This window comes from Tetrahymena thermophila, assembly GCF_000189635.1.
Source record: "Tetrahymena thermophila SB210 genomic scaffold scf_8254515, whole genome shotgun sequence".
Taxonomy (NCBI): domain Eukaryota; phylum Ciliophora; class Oligohymenophorea; order Hymenostomatida; family Tetrahymenidae; genus Tetrahymena; species Tetrahymena thermophila.
The window spans coordinates 157,340-179,848 of NW_002476290.1; the positions used below are offsets into that span (position 1 = coordinate 157,340).

The 22,509-nt window shown below is 21.1% G+C and overlaps 5 protein-coding genes across 5 annotated transcripts; 2 read left to right on the forward strand and 3 right to left on the reverse strand. All coding sequences in view use genetic code 6, as the record gives it.

Moving 5' to 3' along the window:
• Window positions 1-349: 349 nt before the first annotated feature.
• TTHERM_00721570 (hypothetical protein) lies at window positions 350-1,150 on the reverse strand (the record flags this gene model as incomplete). The annotated part of the gene is made up of 2 exons (XM_001031889.3): window positions 350-969; window positions 1,090-1,150. The coding sequence occupies 2 exons, from the start codon at window positions 1,148-1,150 to the stop codon at window positions 350-352; spliced, it is 681 nt and encodes a 226-aa protein (XP_001031889.3).
• Window positions 1,151-5,238: 4,088 nt separating this feature from the next.
• On the forward strand, window positions 5,239-9,089 carry TTHERM_00721580 (hypothetical protein; the record flags this gene model as incomplete). The annotated part of the gene is made up of 9 exons (XM_001031890.2): window positions 5,239-5,520; window positions 5,582-5,677; window positions 5,733-5,843; window positions 5,959-6,330; window positions 6,391-7,377; window positions 7,632-8,702; window positions 8,757-8,854; window positions 8,920-8,992; window positions 9,054-9,089. 9 exons carry the CDS (start codon window positions 5,239-5,241, stop codon window positions 9,087-9,089), a joined length of 3,126 nt encoding a protein of 1,041 aa, XP_001031890.2.
• Window positions 9,090-9,964: 875 nt separating this feature from the next.
• On the reverse strand, window positions 9,965-14,859 carry TTHERM_000721599 (cyclic nucleotide-binding domain protein; the record flags this gene model as incomplete). Its single annotated transcript, XM_012799100.1, has 17 exons — window positions 9,965-10,049; window positions 10,273-10,362; window positions 10,615-10,704; window positions 10,846-10,935; window positions 11,179-11,268; window positions 11,507-11,596; window positions 11,844-11,933; window positions 12,170-12,259; window positions 12,517-12,606; window positions 12,855-12,944; window positions 13,196-13,285; window positions 13,541-13,630; window positions 13,886-13,975; window positions 14,232-14,321; window positions 14,415-14,504; window positions 14,717-14,763; window positions 14,821-14,859. The coding sequence occupies 17 exons, from the start codon at window positions 14,857-14,859 to the stop codon at window positions 9,965-9,967; spliced, it is 1,431 nt and encodes a 476-aa protein (XP_012654554.1).
• A 928-nt stretch (window positions 14,860-15,787) lies between these two features.
• Window positions 15,788-19,228, reverse strand: TTHERM_00721600 (Myb-like DNA-binding domain, shaqkyf class protein; the record flags this gene model as incomplete). Its single annotated transcript, XM_001031892.2, has 5 exons — window positions 15,788-16,313; window positions 16,375-17,527; window positions 17,589-17,657; window positions 17,714-17,803; window positions 18,157-19,228. 5 exons carry the CDS (start codon window positions 19,226-19,228, stop codon window positions 15,788-15,790), a joined length of 2,910 nt encoding a protein of 969 aa, XP_001031892.2.
• A 583-nt stretch (window positions 19,229-19,811) lies between these two features.
• TTHERM_000721609 (transmembrane protein, putative) lies at window positions 19,812-20,026 on the forward strand (the record flags this gene model as incomplete). Its single annotated transcript, XM_012799101.1, has 2 exons — window positions 19,812-19,900; window positions 19,960-20,026. The coding sequence occupies 2 exons, from the start codon at window positions 19,812-19,814 to the stop codon at window positions 20,024-20,026; spliced, it is 156 nt and encodes a 51-aa protein (XP_012654555.1).
• Window positions 20,027-22,509: the final 2,483 nt, after the last annotated feature.

Consider the following 22,509-nt stretch of genomic DNA (forward strand, 5'->3'; position numbering starts at 1 on the left):
GTAATTCTTTCTTAATGAAGTATATTATTAGTATTTCTTTTTAATTTGTATTTTTATCTTAAAAAATAATGTTTTTATTTCATGCCAATTGCAAAATATTATACTTGATATAGGCCTAAAATCGAAATTTGTGTTCTCAAAATATTCCTTTTTTGAGTAAAATAAGTATTCACTACTTATTATTAGAGTAATTTTTGAAATAATTAGTATATTGATAAATAAAATGTATAAAATAATAATTTAAAATTGATTATCTATTTAATAAAATCATAACTTACATCATTGTAAAATAGACTTTTATACTTAAATTTTTGAATATGTAAATAATAACAATATATTTTAAGTTTTTTCAGAAAATATTGCAGAGAGCGATGTTTTAATCCTAAATAGATTTTGTTTCTACTCTATTTTAGGATTCTAGTCTTGGATTAATAGAGCTTCTACTTTGCATTGCTAAATCGGGATTTTCAAGGATAATTATTTAAGAATTAGATTAAGGCCCTTAATTAAATTATGAAAGACTTGATTTCTCATATCCAATAAACACTGGTTGATAGTCTGGAATTCCTATACCATTATTATCATAAGTTGTAGTTGTTTTGGTTATTGTTACATCTTAGGTCTTTTTAGATCTTTTAACTCTATCATTTTCTTCTTAAAAGTCATATTAAGTGTATAAATTTTTATCAGGGCTTTAGACGTCTTTTATTTGGACATTTTTGATTTCGCTGAATCTGTCTTGATACAATCCTGGTTATGTTTAATTAAAATTACCAGTGTACTACACAGTTTAATAACCATATGAATCACCATAGTTTCCAGTATTATTAGTTTATTAATATGATACAGACTTTGAAAAATTTGTTTGATTTATCCCTTAATTGATTGCCAAAGTAGTTCTTTGCTGGCTGGGATCAAAATTCATATACTTCTTTACAACTTCATCATATTAGGGAGTGGTGTATGTGCCTTTTAGATTGTTAAAATAAATAATAATTTTTATTTCATCTATAATTTTTTTATTTTAAATGATAGATAGATTATTATTTTAATAAATATGGATAAGGAAAACAATAAATTTAGATTTACTTCTTTATCCATCATAATTTTCAGTTCTATACTAATAACTGTAGCTATTATTCATGCTCATTTACTCTAAATCAATTAACTAATCTTTCCTTTTCTTAAAAAATATATTGTGATGCTTATTTTATTGAAATAAACCTTACCTATAAACTACTAACTAATATTCACTTTTATTATTTGTTTAGTTTTTAATCAATAAGAGAATCGTTTTTAGCTTTATTTCGGTAACAAGAAACGAATAGTGAAGGCAATTGCAAATCAATATCGAAGAATATTAATTGATAAATATATTGTTTATTCTTCAAATATTAATAAATCAACAAGTATTCAGTTTATATAAACATATAAATCAATCGCTTTTACTAACATTTGTAAGGGCTTTAAAATAAAAAAAATGATTAAATAAATTATTATAGATTATAAAATTGTATTATTTTTATTCTATTATTAATTATTAAATATAAAAAACTTTTAAAAATATTTAACTTTTTTATTATCGATAAAAATTATGATAATAAAATTATTTCTAAAATTAAGCATATGAATAATTTTATATAAACAGGTATAAAAATTGATAAATTTATTATCATTTAATTATATCAATGTAATTACAGTAAAGTATATTATGAGACAGATTTATTTTTTTTCTCTTCAAAGATAATAATTTAAGACAAAAAGCATAAAAAATTAAATATCAAACACTCTCATTATTTAAAAAATGAAGATATAATTTATGGTTTTTTTAAATGAAATACACTCATAAATTTAGCATATGGCTTGAAAATCAAAACATAAAAAAGATTATTTATCTATAAATTTACCTTTATTTGTAATTAAAAAATATATAAGAAAAGTATAATAAATTAACAAAATAAATATCAACCTAAATTTTCTAATGTATTAAACAAGATTTATTTTCTTTATACATTTTTACTTAAATTCCTTCATATATTATCAGTTTTGCAAATTAGTGTTTGTAAATAATAAGGTAAGTATTATAATTCTTAGTCAGCATAATGTGGTTTGTGTTCTGAAAACTGCCAAAGCTGTTTTGATGATAAAAATTGTCTTATTTGTTAACCAAAAGAGTATTTAGTAAGCATTTTAAATTTTTAATCATATTTACATGATTTGACATGCTATAAACCTGTAAACAACCTAAATACAGTTTTAAGATTAAGCATCTAAACAAATGTTATTGAGTCTTGACAGCTAGGGGTATGCATAGTAGATTTAACAAGCTCTTAATTTGTAATAACTAAATTTTAACCGTCAAAAAGAATTTTAATGAATTAGAATTCATCAAATTAAAAAGAAAATTAAAATTAATTTTCTAAAAAATATGATAAATGCAATAATCATAATTTAAAAAATATAAATAATTCAGATTGTAAGAAATAAAAGAAATTTACATAGTTAGCCATCTAAAACTGATAGTATAGGGTGTATTGTCTAATTACCACCTTAATTTGATATGTAACCCTATTAGATCAATAATATTTTAAAAAATAGTACTATTGCTATTGTTTAAGAGTACACATAGGGTGTAAATTAGTATAATGCTTTTAATTTTAACTCAGTTAATTAATTATTAATATTTGATTAATCTACTTCTTATCTATATAAAATAAACACTCTAAATATGATAAACTAATAAAAACTAACTCAATTAGTTGGTATTAGCTAAATTATTTGTGCTTAATTGATTAATAATATTTTATATCTAGTTCTTCTTGATAATAATCCAATAGGATATTTTTTGACTTCAAATTTAATATTTGGATAATTCTAATTTGATTAATCTGAAGTAATTTTATTTTCTTAAACTTTAATTATTGATATTTAATTTAAAAAATAGGCAATTAAATTCTAGTATCAATAAAAAGGATCAGTTTAAAAATGTATTTTAATTTAATAATCTTAGGTCTTACTAATTTAAGTCTAAAACGGTAAATTAATTGTTTTGAAGTAATAAACATTAAAAGTTATATTCTTAAAAAGGCATCAAATCAGTTAAAACTAATTAACTATCTCAATCTGGATAAAATGGAATTTACTTTGAAAACGAGTAGATAATTTACTAGGACGATGAATCTATTTTTACTTTGATTACATAAAAGTTTTAATATTCTATAAATATTACAAATAAAACTTAACCTAAGAATAATTGGTTAATTAGTATATTTTTAGTAGCTAAAGTTATTATTTCTCTAATAATCCTATTAAATTTTTTTTCAAATATGATGAAATTTAAAAAAATATCTTAATAGCTAACATAAATGAAATGTAGCTTATACGTTTATTTTCAAGCCAGAGCTAGTAGCAAATAATATTCAGCAAATATCCAAGTGTTAGAATAAAATAAAGATTTGGTGACATAGTTTCTATTTTTTACTTAAAGTAAACTGACTAGATCTCTATTGTTTGGCTTTAATATTATTGATTTCCAAAAAAATGAGTAGAGTATTACTCGTTATTTAGATTTTTAGGTTGAATTAACTTTATTAGTCTAAAATTATTTAGTATTAGCGAGTAACAAACAGTTTGTAAAAATGTATAATTTTTGATATTAAGTTGTAAAGATTTCAAGAGTTTAATAATACAAACAATTATATTTAGATTTTTATTGTAAATACCTAATAAAATATAATATTATAACACTTTTAATTTATACCTTTTAAATGTATTGGAAGGAATAAATGGGTATCACTTTAACAATAATTTATTTTCACCTAAGAATTCATAAATTTAGACAGTATAGATATTTAGTAATAAAATTTTTAAAACATCAGATCAGAACACTGTAGTTATATATACAATTTAAAATAATATGATCAAATTTTAGAGTTCCTTTTATTATATAACTTATTATTAAAGGAAACACCAACTACTATTTAACAGTTTTTGATTTTATTAAATCAGAAAATATTAATATTTATTTCTCTTAAAGTGGAGATATAGATGGATTTACTAGAATATATTACTATGATAGCTTATAAAAAATTGTTTATTATCCATTTATATCAATTCATTTTAGATATTTGACATTCAATAAAATAGTTTCTTAAATGTTTTAATAAATACAAACCCTATATTTTCATTTTCAATAAAAAATTATATTATTTTTTACCCCCAAAATTCTCCACACACTTGCTTTGTAATTAACTTAGAGACATTAACTCAAACTTAGATTTAATAATTTTTGTTTCCTACTCAAGCATTTATTTATAACTACTTCATGTTTTTTTCGATTAAATTAAACGAAGTTAAAATGGGTGCAAATTACCAAAAATGGCATTAAATCATTAAAATTTTCTGATTGGGATGGTCATTTAGGCGAGCCATCAAAAAGTCTAAATGGCGCCAAACACGTCACAAATAAACTAGTCTTGAAAAAAACAAGATGTATTCAAATTATTCTTTTTATTAAAAATATTTAAAACAATGTTAAAAGATATTAATTTAAATTGTTGAATAAAATTTATTTGTTGTGTGGTAATTAATTCAGTTGTGTATTAAAATATTAAAATAAAGAATAGAACTTCATTCTATTAAAATCTAACTCCTAATTTATTAAATGCAATTATAATCAAAACAAATTTATGGAAAATATTGATAAGCTTAAAGAATCAAAAATACAATATAAGTCAGTCATAAAATAGCATATTAAAGTATTTAAAAATGTATAGTATCAAAGATTTTTAATAAATATTTAATTTATTATTAAAAATCATTAATAATTAAATTTTATATATACTTTTACAAGTAATTTTATTTTTTAATATAAAATCAATACATTTTATGGTTACAAAGATAAAAGACTTATTGCTAACTTAATAGTTAATAAATAATTAGATGTTGTTTGATTTTGTTAATTTAGAAGATTGATATTTAGAAATAAATTAAATTATTTAAAAGGTTGATTGTTAACTTAATTTTCAGCAATCAAAATTAATTACAAAGACATTCATTTCGATAGTTATAAAAATAATAGGAAAATAGAATTATATTTTGAAAAGTTAGGAAATTTCAAATTTACTTCCCTATTTTAAAGGAGGGTTTAAATATGAATGAAAGTGCATCTAAATTTGTTTAGTAGAGTTAGTTTTAATTGAGAAATGGAAAAAATTCTAAATTCACGCAATTAAAGATATGTAATACTTTACTAATAATTACTTTGTGTTTTAGTCCAACTAAATGCCTAATAAAAATAGATTTTTTAAATAAATAGCAAATGGTAAAGGGTAAAGAAAATCAAATACTCTTAGTAAAAATAATTTTAGTTTTTAAACAAATGGATTGCTGTTGGGCAATACAGAATATTAAGAAACAAGTTCTCCATCAGAAATAGATTCACCTTCATCAGTAAAAAGAAAAAGGGAAAATAAAGGTAAAAAAAAGACCTTCTTAATAAAATCAGATGATAACTAGCCTGTAATTTGCTAAATAGCTTAATTTTTAGATTATTAATTAATGAACTCTATTATAAATATAGCAATTATAAAAAAAGATATCTAAAAAAGGATATCCTGTTGAGTTTGTAGAGATTGATTAATCAGGTATACTAAAACTAGGAGAGTTAGTAGAATAAGTATTATTACAAATAATAAATATAAGCTTATACCTTAAATAATTTTATAATATAGTTATTTATAAAATATGAGGGATACATTCATTTGACTGTAATAGCAGGGAAGGAAGGAAGTGGTAAATCTTAACTGCTAAATAAGCTCCTGGATATATCAGGAAAACAATCAGTATATTCTTGTTTTAAAACATAAAAATTAAAGAATTAACAAAATTTTGTTAATATCTTAACAGCAATATTTATCTTAATGAAAAGTTAATTAAAAAATATTTAAAACTTAATAGTTCTAAACAAGGAAGGAAAAAGAGCATTTTTAATTTGGTACTGTGGACCTATAAATATTTTCAGAGCCTATAATAATCAAAGAGTTAAATATACATTGCTTTTATTTAGATTTGTAAGGTATAGATGAAACGAATATTTCTCATCTTAAGCTTTTACTATTTGCTTTTTTAATTTCTGACTCTTTTATATGGCACACAGATGAATAAATATAATACAGTATTCATGAGCTTAGTGTTTTTTAATAGATATAAGAAAAACTATAATTTAAATTTAATTCTACATCTGAAGAATTTAAAATATATCCACATTTTTACTATTTGATTAAGGGTAGAACACCTCACAGTATAAGAATTAATGCTATGTCTCCAAGAGTATATTAAAATAAAATTGATTTTAAAACAAATTTTTAAGCAAATATTTTTTATTTGTAGGGATATTTTAAAAGCTTTATTAAAGAAGAACTAGATGACTATTTGTTAAAGTATAATTTTACTGACATAAGCAACAATAGCTCAAATTATTATAACAATCCGCTTTATAGTGACTTTAAATAGTAATATGTGCAGCAAGCAACGACTAGAGATTTTATCATCAAAGATATGAAAACACAAGAAGAAAATAATAAATAATAAAACAATAATATTTTAAGTTTTGACAATGAAAATGATTCAAATAATTAAAAATAAAACCAACAAAATGAAATGAATACTTTTACTGAAGCTTTAGATAATTCAAAGCTAAGTTTTTAGCAAGATTCTTAGCTGGTTAAATCGTTTAAAAATCTTTCTAGCACATAAAAATAGAACATAAAGCAAATTTTTAATAATTTTTACATTGATAAACTAAAGTTAGTTTTTTATAAAGATTCTAAACCATAGATTTAAAGAAGTGAAAATAAAGATAGATAGAGGAATATATCTATATCAAATAATTCAGCTAATAGTTTATCATTTTAAAACTAAAATATTTATGGGTCATCTACTTCTTCGACTTTTACTCCATTTAGCTCATCGAATAGAGGTTATAAGAAACCTATTATGAGTCCATCTCTTTATTTAAAGTAGAATATCTATGGACCTTTATCGAGTGATATACAACTTTAGAATATTGAAAAAGAAAGTGAACTTTAGCAAGAAACAATCGAGGATGTTTTATCTTGGGAATAATATTAAATATAAAACTGTAAAAAGATATATGGAATAAACTATAATAGCCGAATGTTTCTTACATTTATTCAAAATCTTTTGGATTAAATAAATCTTGGAAAAAAAATTTCAATTTAACAAATTCATTTTGAAGCTCTCTTAAAAGAATGTGAGCAAGTATCTAATTGGTGCTATGAATAATTTGTTGAGGAAATGCTAGCAGCATTAGGAGATTAGATGAAACCTTTAGACTAGCTTCTTTTCATCAGTTTAGTAAATCAATAAATTATCAATTTTCTTATTTTATAATTTTAAATTTTCAGCTTCAGTAATTTTATAAATTTAAATATGAAATTCATTACAATTACTAAAAAAATATTTACCTTTCAAGAATAATTAAATCTTAAAACAATATTCTCAACAATCATATCTCAACTTATAAAAATTTTATAGCTCCTTACAATTTATAGCATCTTACAATAAATAAATTTTATTTTTATATATTTAAAATACTTTTATTAATATAGTAAATAAGAGAGAATACAATCAATAAATACAGTATATATTTTAAATAATTGGATTTTAGAGAATGCAGTCCATTTATATAATAGAGAAAAAAACTAAAAAAGCACATAGATAGCTATACAAAGCGAATGTTTAATTTATATTTTACCACAATGGCAGGTATATCTGAGATATAAAGAAAATAGCTTTCTCGAAATCTATTTAGCTAGATATATGAAAGTAATTAAACTAGAAAAGAAATAAATTAATAAAGCAATGATCTTTCAATCAATAATAAAATTACTAAGAGTCCAAATTTATCAATTGAGTAGGTTGAAAATGAAAATAATGATTTTAATACTTCTTTAACTTAATAAAGTTTTTCTGAATAAGATTATACTATTAATGAAATTGAAAATGAAGAAGATTTTGAAAGTGTTGATGGAAAGATAAAAGAAGTGCATAATTCTAGAATATTTTTAAAAAATAACTTTTCAACAGAATAATAAGAAAGCAAAGTTAAATAATTAAAAACTTAAAGGAATATTTACAGGTCTTCAATAGAAAATTAAATCGGTTTTACTAGATATTCTAGTCTTCATCAAAATTTGAAAAAGGCTTCAGGATATAGCCAATTATAGCAAAAAAGATCATCAAATCCTAAAGTCTCCACTCCCTCAAAAATATTAATTTCTAACTAGGAAATTTAGCTTTAAACACCTCTATAGACTAGAGATACTAGGCCTTCGTATGATGGTTCCAATTAAATTAAAGAAGAAGAATAGTAATTAAGTGAAGAAGCTTGCAAATAAAATAAAGAAAAACTTTCTCGAATATTTAATGAAGCTATTACATCTATGAGATAATTTACAGAAAAATACTTTTTACAATAAGACGAATGTGTGTAGTATCCTTCTATATCCCAATATTAAAATTTTATTAGACATACTTACAAAAAGTATGTAGAAAAATTTACATAGTAGTATATTGAACTTTATCAAAAAATAATTTAATAAGAAGAATTCCTGAGATTTAAAGATTTAAAATAAATGAGAGATATACTTTATAATAGAAGAGAAATCCTCTCAAAACAAGTAAAATAAATAATTTGATTTCTTAAAATTTATTATAAAAATTAAATATAATAGGATACAGCCATTACTCATTATATAGAAAGTCTAAAAACAGAATCTTAAAATACTCAAAAATTAATAGAATAAACTCATATATTTTACCTTAAAAGCAAGTAAGTATATTTAAATAATTTAAATGCAAATTATTTAATTTTTTTATAAAATTAAAATAAAAAAGAGATAAATATAAGCTAAGCCTTATTTTACAATAAAAAGAAGAAGAATGCAGAAAACTAGAGGAAGAGTTGCAAGTAATTTATTTTTTAAATAACTTAAAAATAATACTTTTCTTTATTTATTTATTTATATTAGAGACTTAAGGGTAAAAACAAAAGCTCATAAAAATGAACTAATTTCAAATTTCAATTAAAATATATTATTTATATAATAAATTTAAATTTTGATGAAGGATATCAAAAGCTATGCAAAAATTAAACTTAAAAAGAGTAATACTATTTCAATCACTTAACAACAAAACAAATAATAAATAAAAAAATAATCACAGCTTCACTATAACTATAAAAAATTAATTGAATAAAATTTAGGTTTTAAACTCTCATTTAATTTAACAAAATTTTTCCATTTTCAATATTATAATCAATACTTAACAATTAATTATTAAAATAATTAAATCCATAAGAATATTTAAATTAATATAATTATATTTATGCTACTTTATTTGTATATATACTCTAAATAGTTTTATAGTATAACATTTCAGACTTATATAATTACCTTTAAATCTCTTTAATGTAAAATTAAAATTTAAAATAAAAAAATTAAATTCTATTTTTAATTTAACATAAAAATAGATAAAATAAAAATTTTATTTTAGATTAAAAAAACAAACAAACAATTAATTTAAAAATAAATTATTAAAATAATATAGATTTCACAATTTATTTATATAAAAATTAATTAATATTTAATTAAATAAAATAAGAAAATGAAAAACAAGATAAAATTAATTATCAATAAATTTAAAAATTATTTTTTTATTTATATAAAATAAAATTAAAATTAAAATTATTTCTGTTAAATTAAAAAGTAAACAAATGAATATATAAAAAAAATAACATAAAATTAAAAAATTAATTAATTAATTAATTTATTTTTTAATAAATTTTTACATGTAGCTTCTCAGCTACAGAAAAAATTTGCTGCAAATAGCAATAATATTATTCAAAGATTTTATATTTATTCATCCTTTCATCAGTTTTTTATCATTAGAAATTTAAGACAACTAATCTTTTTGATTTAAGACACCTGCTTAATAATTGGAATCTTTATGATTCATTAATAGAAGAGCTAAAATTTTTATAATAAATTTGTTTAAATTATCAAAACAGAATAAACTTTTTAAATTAAAAATTATTCTTTAAATTAATAAATAAAATAATATTAGTGGAATAAAAAAGATAAAAAAATAAATCAAATAAAAGCTATTAAATAAATTCATGGAGCTTTTTTGTTTAATATTCATTTTTATAGTTTAAAATATCACAATCCAAAACAAATAAACTGTTTTTACTTAATGTAAAGTTTCAAATTTGAGAGATTATTGCAATTTGCTAAAGCAGAACTTAAGCCTAATGCACCTATTGCACCAATTTGATTTCCACTTTTTAAATATTGAAGAAAAAATATATCATTAAATATTTAATTAGAAGGAAAAAATGTAGAAATAATATGAAATAATAAGATTAATTAATTAATAATAAAAGAAAAAGTTGAAATATAATGAGCTAAATTAAAAAAGAAAGAACAAAAAAAAGCAAGCACAAAAAAAAAAAAAGAAAAAAGAATTTTATTGTTTTTAATTAGTTTTTATAATTTAAAATATCTTAATCCAAAACAAATAAACTGTTTTTACTAAAGTTCAAGTATCAAATTTTAGAGATTAATGCAATTTGTTAAAGCAGGACCTAAGCCTGATGCACCTTCATCACCAATTTAATTGTTACTTTTTTAAATATTGAAGAAAAAATATATCATTCATTAAATAGTTAATTAGAAGGAAAAAATGAAGAAAAAATATGTTGTGTTTATAATTAGTTTTTATAATTTAAAATATCACAATCCAAAAAAAATAAACTGTTTTTACCCAAGGTGAATTGCCAAATTTGAGAGATTAATGCAATTTGATAAAGCAGAACCTAAGCCGCATGCACCGTTTGCACCAATTTCATTTCCACTTTTTAAATATTTAAATAAATAGTTAATTAGAAGGTAAAAATGAAGATAAAATATGAAATAGTAAGAATAATTAGTTAATAATAAAAGAGAAAATTGAAATTTAAAAAATAAGCTAAATTAACAAAGAAAAAACAAAAAAAAGCAAACACAATAAAAAGAAAAAGAAAAAAGAGCTTTTTTGTTTTAAATTAGTTTTTATAATTTAAAATATCACAATCCAAAACAAATAAACTGTTTTTACTAAAGGTCAAGTGTCAAATTTGATAGATTAATGCATTTTCCTAAGCCAGAGCATAAGCCTGATGCACCTGCATCACCAATTTAATTGGAACTTTTTAAATATTGAATAAAAAATATATCATAAAATAGTTAATTAGAAGGAAAAAATGAAGAAAAAATATGAAATAATAAGATTAATTAATAAATAATGAAAATAAAATAATGAGCTAAACTAACAAAGAAAGAATAAAAAAAAGTAAACATAATAAAAAAAAAGAAAAAAGAGCTTTTTTGTAATTAGTTTTTATAATTTAAAAAATAACAATCCAAAAAAAATAAACTGTTTTTACTAAAGGTCAAGTTTCAAATTTGAGAGATTAACACAATTTGCTAAAGCAGAACCTAAGGCTGATGCACCCATTGCTCCAATTTAATTGTTACTTTTTAAATATTGAAGAAAATATATATCATTAAAGAGTTAATTAGAACTAAAAAATGAAGAAAAAATATGAAATAATAAGATTAATTAATTAATAATAAAAGAGAAAGTTGAAAATTAAATAATAAGCTAAATTAACAAAGAAAAAACATACACAATAAAAAGATAAAGAAAAATTAGCTTTTTTGTTTTTAATTAGTTTTTATAATTTAAAATATCACAATCCAAAACTAATAAACTGTTTTTACTAAAGTTCAAGTGTCAAATTTGAGAGATTAATGCAATTAGCTAAAGCAGGACCTAAGCCTGATACACCTTCATCACCAATTTAATTGCTACTTTTTTAAATATTGAAGTAAATATATATCATTAAAAGTTAATTAGAAGGAAAAAATGAAGAAAAAATATGAAATAATAAGATTAATTAATTAATTGAAAAATGATGAGCTAAATTAACAAAGAAAGAACAAAAAAAAAGCAAGCACAACAAAAGAAAAAGAAAAAAGAGTTTTTTGTTTTTAATTAGTTTTATTATTTTAAATATCACAATCCAAAACAAAGAAACTGTTTTTACTGAAAGTTAAGTGTCAAATTTGAGAGATTAATGCAATTTGCTAAAGCAGAGCCTAAGCTTGATGCACCCATAGCACCAATTTCATTTCCACTTTTTAAATATTGAAGAAAAAATATATCAATAAATAGTTAAATAGAAGGAAAAAATGAAGAAAAAATATGTAATAATAAGATTAATTTATTAATAATAAAAGAGAAAGTTGGAAATTAAAAAAAAGCTAAATTAACTAAGAAAAAACAAAATAAAAGCAAACACAATAAAAAGATAAAGAAAAATGAGCTTTTTTGTTTTAAATTAGTTTTTATAATTTAAAATATCACAATCCAAAACAAATAAACTGTTTTTACTCAAGTACAAGTGTCAAATTTGAGAGATTAATGCAATTTGCTAAACCAGAACCTAATCCTGATGCACCTTCATCGTTAATTTTATTCCAGCTTTTTAAATATTGAATAAAAATATATCAATAAATAGTTAATTAGAAGGAAAAAATAATGTAATAAGATTAATTAATTAATAATAAAAGAAAAAGTTTAAAATATAATGAAGAGCTAAATTAATTAACAAAGAAAGATCAAAAAAAAAGCAAAGACAATAAAAAGAAAAAGAAAAAAGAGCTTTATTGTTTTTAATTAGTTTTTGTAATTTAAAATATCACAATCCAAAACAAATAAACTGTTTTTACTTAAGGTAAAGTTTCAAATTTGAGAGATTAATGCAATTTGCTAAAGCAGAACCTAAGGCAGATACACCCTTTGCACCAATTTCATTTCCACTTTTTAAATATTGAAGAAAATAAATATCATTAAAAGTTAATTAGAAGGAAAAAATGAAGAAAAAATATGAAATAATAAGATTAATTAATTAATAATAAAAGAAAAAATTGAAAAATGATGAGCTAAATTAACAAAGAAAGAACAAAAAAAGCAAAAACAATTAAAAGAAAATGAAAAAAGAATTTTATTGTTTTTAATTAGTTTTTATAATTTAAAATATCACAATCCAAAATAAATAAACTGTTTTTACCCAATTTCAAGTGTCAAATTTGATAGATTAATGCAATTAGCTAAAGCAGGACCTAAGCCTGATACACCTTCATCACCAATTTAATTGTTACTTTTTTAAATATTGAAGAAAATATATATCATTAAAAGTTAATTATAAGGAAAAAATGAAGAAAAAATATGAAATAATAAGATTAATTAATTAATAATAAAAGAAAAAGTGGAAAAATGATGAGCTAAATTAACAAAAAAAGAACAAAAAAAAAGCAAGCACAACAAAAGAAAAAAAGAAAAAAGAGCTTTTATGTTTATAATTAGTTTTTATAATTTAAAATATCACAATTCAAAAAAAATAAACTGTTTTTACATAAGGTTAAGTGCCAAATTGGAGAGATTAATGCAATTTGCTAAAGCAGAGCCTAAGCTTGATGCACCTATTGCACTAATTTCATTTCCACTTATTAATTATTGAAGAAAAAATAAATTATAAATAGTTAATTAAAGGAATAAATGAAGAAAAAATATGAAATAATAAGATTTATTAATTAATAATAAAAGAAAAAGTTGAAATTTAAAAAATAAGCTAAATTAACAAAGAAAAAACAAAAAAAAGCAAACACAATAAAAAGAAAAAGAAAAATGAGCTTTTTTGTTTTAAATTAGTTTTTATAATTTAAAATATCACAATCCAAAACAAATAAACTGTTTTTACTTAAGGTCAAGTGTCAAATTTGATAGATTAATGCAATTAGTTAAAGTAGAACATAAGCCTGATGCACCTTTATCACCAATTGAATTGTTACTTTTTAAATATTGAAGAAAAAAATATATCAATAAATAGTTAAAAAAAGAAGGAATAAATGAAGAAAAAATATGAAATAATAAGATTAATTAATTAATAATAAAAGAAAAAGTTGAAAAATGATTAGCTAAATTAACAAAGAAAGAACAAAAAAAAAGCAAACACAATAAAAAGAAAAAGAAAAAAGAAATTTATTGTTTTTAGTTAGTTTTTATAATTAAAAATATCACAATCCAAAAAAATAAACTGTTTTTACAAAAGGTCAAGTGTCAAATTTGAGAGATTAACACAATTTGCTAAAGCAGAACCTAAGGCAGATGCACCCATTGCTCCAATTTAATTGTTACTTTTTAAATATTGAAGAAAAAATAACTTTATTGTTTTAATTATTTTTTTTAATTTAAAATATCGCAATCCAAAACAAATAAACTGTTTTTACCGAAGGTTAAGTGTCAAATTTGAGAGATTAATGCAATTTGCTAAAGCAGAACCTAAGTCTAATGCATTGATTGCACCAATTTTATTATTACTTTTTTAATATTGAAGAAAAAATATCAAATAATAAATAATTAATAATAAAAATGAAAATTTTGTTAAAATAGCTATAAAAATTTTGTTTTTGTAAAAATAAATAAATAATGATGATAATTTCTTTTATAAAAATTATTTATTTAAATAAATTAAAATTAAATGTACAAAAATATTAATAATAATAAAAGTAATTTTTTTAATTAATTATACAGATCAATATAGAGGACCTAATGAGATAAAAGTGAAGAGCTTAAAAACTTTTTTTATTAAATAAAATAAATTTAAAGGATATTAATAAAAAAATTAATAATTACTTCTCCTAATTAGTTATATTTTTTAATCTATTATATCATTTATTTTTTTTTTCAAAAATATTGAATAGAAGTTTATGAAATTTAATTAATTAATTATCAATGGATTAAAACAACAAATAAATATAATAATTAATTAATTATCAAATATTAATTTATATATTTGGTTTTATGAAAAGATATCACAAAAAAATTAATTTAACATTCACTATTTAAATTTGATATTTGTATTTAAAACTGACAAATAAAAATATATATAGTAGGAATTAGAGATGGACAGTTATTTATTTAGTCATATTTGAAAAAAATCTAGTAGTTAATGTTCTTAAATATTATAAGAATAATGTTTATCAGTAGATTTTTCTGTTTTAGCTCTGTAATTTTAGGAATATTTATAATATCTCTAATTATAGCAAGATACCATACAAAAATTTCATGGTTAACATGCTACTTATTATGAAATATATTTTTTATTTGTTTATTAAAAATTCTGAATTTTATTTATATTATATAATAGAATTATATTAATGAACAATTTAATTTATTATAATTTAAAAATAAATAATTTTTTTTACATAAAATGGTTTTTTTTTTAGAAGTGCTAATATATTTAAGCTTAAAAATTGAGGAACTAAAGTATAAATTCAAATATTTATTTAAGATAAGTAAAGATATAGAAATTTATATTCATAAGTATTACTTTTTATAATGTTTTTAATTTTAAGTTTTTATATTTATATAAGTAAAACAAAAACTTGTTTTATTTTTTTTTTATTATCTGCCACTTAGAAAAATAATTACTATCGAAACATAATATATATTCGTAGTAAGTGAAGAGTGGTTAATTGTTAAGGTAGTAATTCTGTAGTAAAAATAATTAAAAAATGAGCAGAATGATTTATTTTTAATTAATATTTTTTTGTTTTTTGTAATTTCAATTTGATTTGCTTTCATTAAGTAATTGATTCATTCATTAGTGTTACTATTATTAGGTTAAAGAAAGTGAGAAATTGGCATTGTTAGTAAAATCAGCAGTTTTAAGTTTTTTTCTGAAATTTACTATTTTCAATTACTTTTAGTCGTCTGTTGTTTCTAAATCACATTAATACTTGTTAATAGGAGGAGATGAAACGGCTTGTTCATTTGATATCATATTAGTATTAAAGTCAGTATTTGTGTATAAAGACAATAAACCTTTATTTTAGTTGGAGTAAGCAGAAAAAGAACTTTGTTTTTTCCTGAGAATGGGCATTTCTGAAGAACCATAGTCTTCTTCTAAATCCATAAAATTTTGAGCTCTTTCAGTTGCTTAGCGTCTTTTTATAATAGGACTACTGGTTACAGATGATTGTGAAATTGATTTTGAAGATTCTCTTTCTACACTTTAGTCTTCTATGATACAGTCTTGCTCATATTATTAAGTGTTCATATTTACTAGATCAGATAATTTTGGAGATTATTGTTAAGAATCTAAAAAGTATTTTCCATATTTTTTCCTATTTTATATTAAGAAAGATTAATACTAGTTATAAAAATGTATAAATAATTTTTTATTACATGAAGAATATGAAAAACGAAGGCTCAAGTTTAAATGAAGAGTGAGAGCTATTAGATAATGAGTCAGAGTCATTATCATTTAATCCTTTTATAGGAGTGCACTGAGCTGAAAAGAAAGGAGTCTTTTTGCTTTCTAAGGATGGAGAAGCTATTGGTACAACAATATTATGCCTTTCAGAGTTCTTTTTTATCAATTTTGGGGATAATTATTTTTTTTAGTTTTGATTTTCTCCTTGTTGTTAATTTGATAGATTTTTTATTTTAGAAAAGTCTGACTCTATATCAATATTTTCTCCAACAAACTAAAAATTATTAAAATAATTATTTTATGAATTATTTGAGTTGTTTTGGTTTCCATTTCCTTAATTTGCAAGCTTTTAATTTTCAGGTGTAGAAAAGGTGGAATTTTGATCATTATTGCTACTTATTGCGGAATTTGATAAATTATTTGGCCTGTTTGTTGCTTATTCTGAAATTTCTTCTTCATCTTCACCGTCTTATAAATTGCTTTCTTCAACACTATTAGATGATATCTTTGATACTCTACTATTAGTCTGAATATCAGTGGATTTTGATAATTATCGATTGCTTATCTAAGTTTCACTTTCTCTTTGAGTTTTTGTTTGATTATCAATTTTTAGCTTAGATTAAATAATTCCACAAGGATTATTGGAAAAGCTTTCATTTTTTCCCTCAATTTTACTCTCTACTGAATTCTAGCTTGTATTACTTTGCTAGTCATTAAAATCAGAATTAGCTTCATGGTACTTCTTAAACAAAGAACCGAAATGCATTTGCTTTGAATTTAGGCCAAAATTGCTTTATTTTGATAGATTCTAACCAAATTTTGTATGGTCTCCTTAGTTTGAATCAAGAGAAAAGCTATTAATATCTGCTATTTGATGAGGATCTTAAGGCTTTAAATTTTATTATTAGCCAGGAGAAGCATTCATAAGAGGGCTATTTATGTTGAGATTATCAAAAGAGAAAGGTAAGAGTGAAGCCATTGGAGATCCCTATGACATTGGACTAGCGCAATCGATATGTTAGTTGATGTTATCGCAAGCAGATAGAAGTTAGATAAATATTTATATTTTTTTAAGTTGTTCTTCCTATTGCTGTATTTGCTCCTCTGATAGGTTTTTATTTTGCTCTTTTAATAAAAAAATATTTAAGTAAAACAATATTTTTAATTAAAATAATTCATTATTTACTTTAGGCTTCTAAGTTTTACTGACAAGTCTGTTATAATAGTTTATAGTAATGGAGCCACTCTTTTGCATCTATTTTTTAAATGAGAAATTCAATACCCAAAATGATAAACAAAAAAATATTTTACCTTTTTATTTACTTTATTGAGGGACAATTTCTTCCAATTAATTTTAATTTTGTAAATCATTTTCACCTTCTCCGTCATCTGAGGCAAAATCTTATATAAAATTGATAAATTAATAATCTTTAAAATTTATTATTTTATATGCTAAATAAATTGTGTTTATGATAGATAATTAATATGTTATTTATCTAAAGAAAATCTAGCTTTTGGGTGATTTATAATTTTAATTCAAGGATTATACTAGCTGCGTTAAGAGTTAAATTTTTTATTAATTAAAAATTCTATTTAATAAATCCACAATTCTAATCAATTAAATTAAGCTGAAAGGGAGAGAGTAAAAAAAAGAGGAAAAAAAAACAAAAAATTTGCTTTCATTCATGCTAATTTGTTTTTTTTTAAATTTTTGTATTTTTTTTATCAATTTAAAATGAAAATTTATTTTTTACCACAGCTATAGTTGCTTTGCGTGCTTTGTTGTCTCTTTCTCATTTATGGGAAGGAATCCTCTGATTGTAGATTTCCATTTTTGCCATTATTTCCAGATTTTGAGTTACTTTTTGCATTTTCTCTTTAGATTTTGTTGAAGAACTTTTAAGCATGAGAACGAATTTAAGCTCCTGAACGTGTTCCTACATATTCTTCAACCTTTTTCCAATTTTTTCCATACATTCCCAAACCCTTTACAAAGCGTAGGTGCTCTTCTCTAGTCCAACGCCCTGTGTTAGATCCATTAGGATTTTAGATTGTATTGTTGTAATTGATTGATTTTACTGGTTAATTGACTGAGTTTTAAGTGGCTGAAGGACTTTTATTAATAGTGCTATTTGCTGCATTATCGCTATTATTTGCACTAACATTGCTATTAGGGTTTTAAGAAAAATTAGATTTTTAAATAGAGATATTAGATTAAGAATTCTGCTCAGAGAAAGACTCGATGATACTTCTACTGCTTGGTGTGGTTAATTGATTTTATAAATTTTAAAAGATCATATTTTGAGCAGAAGAAGAGTAATTAAAGGATGGTTGGGCTGTTTTGCTCATTGTGTTTGCTTGTGCAGTATTATTGAAGGCATTTGATATAGGATTAGATTCAGTAAGTAAGTTTATTTACTTATTTAAATGATTGATGCCTTAAGGCTATTAAGTGATTTCAATATTCATTTAATTAGGAGTACTCTATTAAGTTAAGGCATTGTTAAATAGAGCAGGGTTACCAGCTGATAATTGAGCACTGAGAGCTACTAAATCAGAAAGTTAGATTTATTATTGTTAGATTTGCAATTATTACTAATGAAGGTAGAGATTAAGTCTTTCTTGTAGCTCTTAAGATTAAGGACTCTATAACTACTATGATTACTGCTAGCAGTTAAGCAATGATATAATTTACTGCTATTACTGAGTCAATCCAGTTTGAAATAGATTGTTTGTGTGTATCCGATTAGTAGCGAGAGAGTTTTCAGGAATATAAAAATCTTTTAATATCTAAGCGATATCAATTTGGTTATTTTAGGGGAGCATCAATAGCGTTTAGAGTAATGAGAGTGAAGAAATGTTAAATTTAAGAGATTATATGTATCAGAAGATTTATATCAGGAAATAGAATCAATCAACGGGAACTTAGTTCTGTGTTTTATTGTGTTTTAAGTAGTTTGGCTTTGTTTAATGACTAGATTATGCAAATGGAGGAAAAAGAAAGTGATGATGTTTGTAATTTATTGTTATAGATTTATGAGTAATATTATAGTTTTAGTAAGGAAACGATATGGATCTATCGACGTATCCCTCTTTTTATGTATCTGTTTTCTAATTTCTTAGTTTTTATCTTTTTTTTGTTTTATTATTTTTTATTATTTTTGTTTGCTTTTATTGATTATTAATCATTGATAGATTATTCTTCCTTCTACTTTTTAATTACTTCTAGTATTAGAATTATAATTTCCTATCTTCTACATAGAAGAAAATTTTAATAAATTTTATAGTAGGAGTAGTAAAAAAGAAAGAATCTATCTATCTTTGCCTAATTTACTTGTGAACCAACCTTTCCTCGTGAATCCTCCTTCTATTTTAACAATATCAAAATTGTTTATACATTAGTGAGTGAATGAATGAATTATTAATTTCCATTTATCCTCACATAAAAAATATAATTTATTTTTACATTAGTCATCTATACTTAACTTCTTTCTTCTTGTATCTCCAAAAACTAATAGTTTTGATTTTATATCAGATAAATTTTTATTTTAATATAGGTAATCTAATAATAATCTGAGGTTATAAAAGGGGAAGCTAAGCTGGAAGGAAGTTCAATCCAACTGAAAGACTCAAAAATTTAATTTTACTAAGATAATTATTATATGCTTATTTTTTTTGTTTAAATAAAAAAAGAATCATAAAATATGAATATTACTAATTTTTTTTTGAATTTATAAATGAGGTACACCATCAATATTCTTATTATATCATTAGCAATATAATCCTTTATAATTTTATCGAAAGATTTAACTTTTAAGCAATAAATTGTTTTTAAATTTAATTTATATATCATTATTTTTGGTATAATTATATATTTCAGATTTAAAAATTTTTGAAGGGAATCTCTTCAAAAAGTCATTAATAATTAATTAGTAGAAGTTTTACGAATTTATAAAATAAAATTGATAGAGTTTTAGACCAGTTAATTCATGGTTTTTATTTTGGAATTATTCCTTTCCTGTTGTTTAATAAATTATTAAGATTCTCAGCAAATCAATCAATCAATCAAATCGCTCTCAAAAATTAATCTTTTGTAATAAGATAATGTTATTTAATTAATTAATCTCATATCTAAGATTGTTTATTCACTCTTTGATGAAATAAATTTTCATTTGATATCCTTGATTGGATTTCTTTCAATATCTAAAAAATTTGCTCTATCTAAACAAAATTAAAAAATTGTATTCGTCGTCTCAATAAAAAAGGCTATCTTCAAGAAATAAATTTGATATATAAATTCTCAACCAATAATCAACTATTGCCAAAATAATTAAATTATCCTATAATGAATCTAGCTATTATATCTAATGTTCATTTTTTTAAAACTAAACTCTCATTAAATTTCTCATAAATACAATACTTATTTTTGAGTTTCAGATAGTTCTCTTATAATAATATAAATTCCAATTATTTTTTGTGAAACTAAATACCTAGAACGATTTCTGACAAATATTTTTTATGAAAACAGAAGTCTAAAGATTAACTAAAAATATTCAGCCCCTTCTATTAATTTAAAAATATAATAATTCTAATCAATAACTAGCAAAAAATATGAACTGTTTTGCTAAATATTAAAATTCTATAAAATTACTTACTATGATTTTTAATGAGTATACGCTTATATAATCAGAGATGTTAATATATTTGATTTGCGAGTTTTTCAACAATAATTTGATCAATAAAAAATATATCATATAGAGAAAATTTATTAGTACTCTTATCTTATTATATAGAAACTTTTACATCGAAGGGGAAAAAAACGACAATATAAATGTAATAGATTTTAAAATTTATTTTCCTTGAATTATTATTTTAATATTATATATCTCAATATAGACTAAGATATTGAATAATATTTAAGACAAATTTTATTTATTTAAATTTTTTATAAATTATAAATCTAAGAAAAAGATAAATTTTATCATCATAGATTTTTCATACTTTATTTAATTTATTATTGTTAAAGAATAGAGAGATGTATGTATCTAATGTATTTAAAAATCATCTCTTTTAAAAATACTAAATGATGTTGCTTTAAAAACGCAAGATATAAACATAGTAAAAATATAATAAAGAGAAGCTTAACTTTAACTCATAACTTTTTAAAAAAATTTTAAGTTGATAACTATTATATACTTTTAAAAAAATAAATTAAGAAACAAAAAGTAGTTTTGAAAAATTTATAATATTTAATTAAGAAAAGGCATTCAGTAAGGTGGCTATGAGGCTGAATTCAATTTTATTTAAAAAAAAATGTAATTAAAAGTTAATTATCTATTTTTCAATTTAGATTAAAACATTTGTTTTTTTAAAAAAAAAAATTTCTTATGTCTGAGTTTGCTTAAATTGTGTTAAAAAAATTGAATTTTTCAAAATATTTATCTTCATTATAATATGTATTTATCTTTTTATTTAAAAAATATTATTTATTTTAATTAAAATCTTAGACTTTAAAAAATTTAATGTTTTTTGAATTATTTTAGCAAGTTTTCTAAAAATATTTGGATTTTAAAGTAACAGTTAGTAAGATTTATAACAAGGAGTAAAACAAAGCTTTTGAATATTTTTAATTAATTTATTTAAAATATTTTTTTTGCTAAATTTAAAATATTTTGAAATAAATAAAGAAAAGAATACTTAGAATTTAAATAATTTAATATTTATTAAACTAAAATACAAATTTCCTCAGAATATTTTGAGATTTAATAATAATTAATAAGATTGATTAGAATTAATTGAAGAAAGATATTGGAACACTTTGTTTTAATTGATTTAATTAGTTAAAATTTGTTGCAAAATATAAAATATTTTGAATTAAATAAGTGATCAGAAAACTTAGAATTTAAATAATCTTATGTTTATTAAACTATAATATAAGTTTTCTCAAAATATTTTAAAATATTTTGAGTCTAAATAATAATTAACAAGATTGATTACAATTAATTGAAGACAGATATTGGAAGAGTTTATTATAATTGATTTAATTAGTAGAAATTTGTTGCAAAATATAAAATATTTTGAAATAAATATAAGTGAATAGAAAACTA